Here is a 2,500-nt window from a genome sequence, read left to right as displayed (position 1 = left end):
AGGCAGTGGCCTGGGAGGGTGGCACTGCTGGCTCAGGTCTGTTAAGTTCGAGGGTGGCTTACTAGTGGGTGGGGAAGTCCATTACCTTGGTGAAGCTGAGCTGGTGTAGGATGTCTCTTATATCCAAGCGATTGAAGTCCCCATAGACTACAAGCTTAGCAGAAGGATACTTCATCCTCAGATCATCAGTAGTGTCAATGATGTGTTCAGTAAGCAACTGTTCTGAGTTGTGTTGTGTTGTGTGTGTGTGTGTGTGTGTGTGTGTGTGTGTGTGTGTGTGTGTGTGTGTGTGTGTGTGTGTGTGTGTGTGTGTGTGTGTGTTCTGAGATTGGGGTAGTGACGAAAGGGTTGCTGCAGGGTTGGTCGGGATGATGATGCGTTGGATCACGCCTCTCGCAATCGTCCCAACGGTGACGCTCGTCGGCATCTCTCTGTTCGATGTTTGCTCCGACAAGGTCTCTTCCCACTGGATCATCTCCATTACGTGAGTGTTATCTATGGTAGTAGCAAAAGTAGTGGCAGTGGTACTAAATTGTAACAGCAGCAGAAGCAGTAGCAGCAGCAGCAGCAACAACAACAGTAGTAGTAGCAGTAGTAATAGTAAGAGTAATAGTTGTTTGGTTAGGTGAGGTTAACAACGGTAATAGTTATAGTATTAGTAGCAGCAGTAGTATCAGCAACTCTAGTAGTAGCAAAAGGGGTGGTAGCAGTAGTAGTAAAACACTGTAGAATGTGAAGACTCCTGTCTTATGAGAAAAGAAGGCCTGTTTTGTGAAGGAAGGTCGTGTTGGTGAATATCATACAGATTCAAAGATGCAAAATAAGTCAGTAATACAAAACTTCCAAGTTTTCATCTACAGGGAGGCAGTGGCGTAGTGAATAAGGTGCTAGTGAGCGTGAGATCGAGCAGACGTCCACGGGTAGGTTCGAATCCCACCACATACCACTTTGAAGCTATGCCACTTGTCGAGTGGTTTAAAGTTACCTACATGTCACCATGATGCCCAAGGTTCTAGGTGGTTGCACCAAAGAAGCACTTGGATGGTGATATGGGTCCTAATATGGGTACCACTGTAAATAAAATTACCTGCGCCACTAATGGGCGGAAGCTGAACAGCGCTTCCCACATATACTCTTCAAGTATGCCTACAGGTGCTATAGACCATAACATAAAATAAAAGCTCTTCTCTCCTCCCGCAGGACAATAGCGCTGATGATCCTGTTCTCGCAGTACCTCAGTACAGCGCTTCCCACATATACTCTTCAAGTATGCCTACAGGTGCTATAGATCATAACATAAAATAAAAGCTCTTCTCTCCTCCCGCAGGACAATAGCACTGATGATCCTGTTCTCGCAGTACCTCGGTAACGTCACAGTGCCGCTGGTCGTGCTTACCAAGAGGCGTCGGAGGTGCCCCTCATTCACTACTACCAAGGTCAAGCTGTTCAAATCCTTCCCAGTGAGTAACTGAGCTGCCTTTTAAAGACTCTTAGTGCCCTGTGTTCCCTGTGTGCCTATGGTCTGTTAGGTACCTCTGTGTCTCATTCATTCTTACCGGGTTTTATTCGAGGTATTGAAGTTTTCAAGAGTGTTTTCAATTCTTTTGATAGTTTGATAGTCTTTTGTATAATCAGGGTGAAAAAATACCCATGAAAACTTAATTGGCTACTCATCTCTGGCCTTTAAGAGTGAAAGTGAGTAAAAATAGAACAAGGGCTTAATAAATATATTAACATCATTCCTGTCAACCTTCATTAATAATGTTCCTATAATCATATACATCATATTGACATCATAGTTTGATAATTATACAGCAGTAACAGGACACAATCCTCTGCCCTCCCCGCTCCTTGAAGCAGCGCTTCGACCTTACAGGTGCTACTGGCAGTGTTCCTCGCCTGGGGTTTATGTGGCATCCTCACAGTTTACGACGTGCTGCCTCCAGGCTCTGCTGCCCGCACAGACACAAAGGGAGACCTGCTGCAGAGGACACCGTGGTTTTATGTGCCTTATCCTGGTAAGCAAGCAGAGGGGAGAGGGAGAGGAAAAGTAAGAGTTCAAGGGCTGATCTGGGCCATTAACACCTGCATGCTTGTGCTAAATATTTGAACAGTTATCGCTTTCAAGGACGGTCTCACTCTTTCCACTTCCTCTTCCTCCTAAGGGCAGTGGGGATTGCCCAGAGTGACTGCTGCGGGGGTGGTGAGCATGCTGGGAGCCAGTGTGGCTTCCATCATGGAGAGCATCGGGGACTACTACGCCTGCGCCAGGATGTCAGGTGAGTCCTTACGCTGTTCCCTGGTTTGTAATGGTCTTGTAACAACTATTCTCAAGGGCCACGTAGATCATTAGATGGTCTCTCTTCGCCTCTATACTGTGCCTCATTAGGCACAGTATAGGGCTGTTGTTTTCTGTTCTTCCCTTTGCATTTCTTTGTATACCTACTTTTCCTCCTTCACCAATATCTCCCACAGGTGCTCCTCCACCTCCTATCAGCGC

At 46.4% G+C, this 2,500-nt stretch overlaps 1 protein-coding gene across 2 annotated transcripts in view; it reads left to right on the top strand.

Moving 5' to 3' along the window:
* LOC123515090 (solute carrier family 23 member 2-like) overlaps positions 1-2,500 on the top strand; it is a 47,051-nt gene that overhangs the window by 29,872 nt on the left and 14,679 nt on the right. For both annotated transcript variants that reach the window (XM_045273515.1, XM_045273516.1), the window contains exons 6-10: positions 358-484; positions 1,328-1,460; positions 1,877-2,018; positions 2,166-2,279; positions 2,476-2,500. The exon at positions 2,476-2,500 is cut by the window's right edge and continues 115 nt beyond it. In XM_045273515.1, the coding sequence (XP_045129450.1) occupies positions 358-484; positions 1,328-1,460; positions 1,877-2,018; positions 2,166-2,279; positions 2,476-2,500 (541 nt within the window). The remainder of the gene's footprint in view (positions 1-357; positions 485-1,327; positions 1,461-1,876; positions 2,019-2,165; positions 2,280-2,475) is intronic.

Source organism: Portunus trituberculatus, chromosome 38, assembly GCF_017591435.1.
Source record: "Portunus trituberculatus isolate SZX2019 chromosome 38, ASM1759143v1, whole genome shotgun sequence".
NCBI lineage: Eukaryota > Metazoa > Arthropoda > Malacostraca > Decapoda > Portunidae > Portunus > Portunus trituberculatus.
Note: the sequence above shows the minus strand (reverse complement) of the source record. Positions and strands in the feature narration are given on the sequence as shown.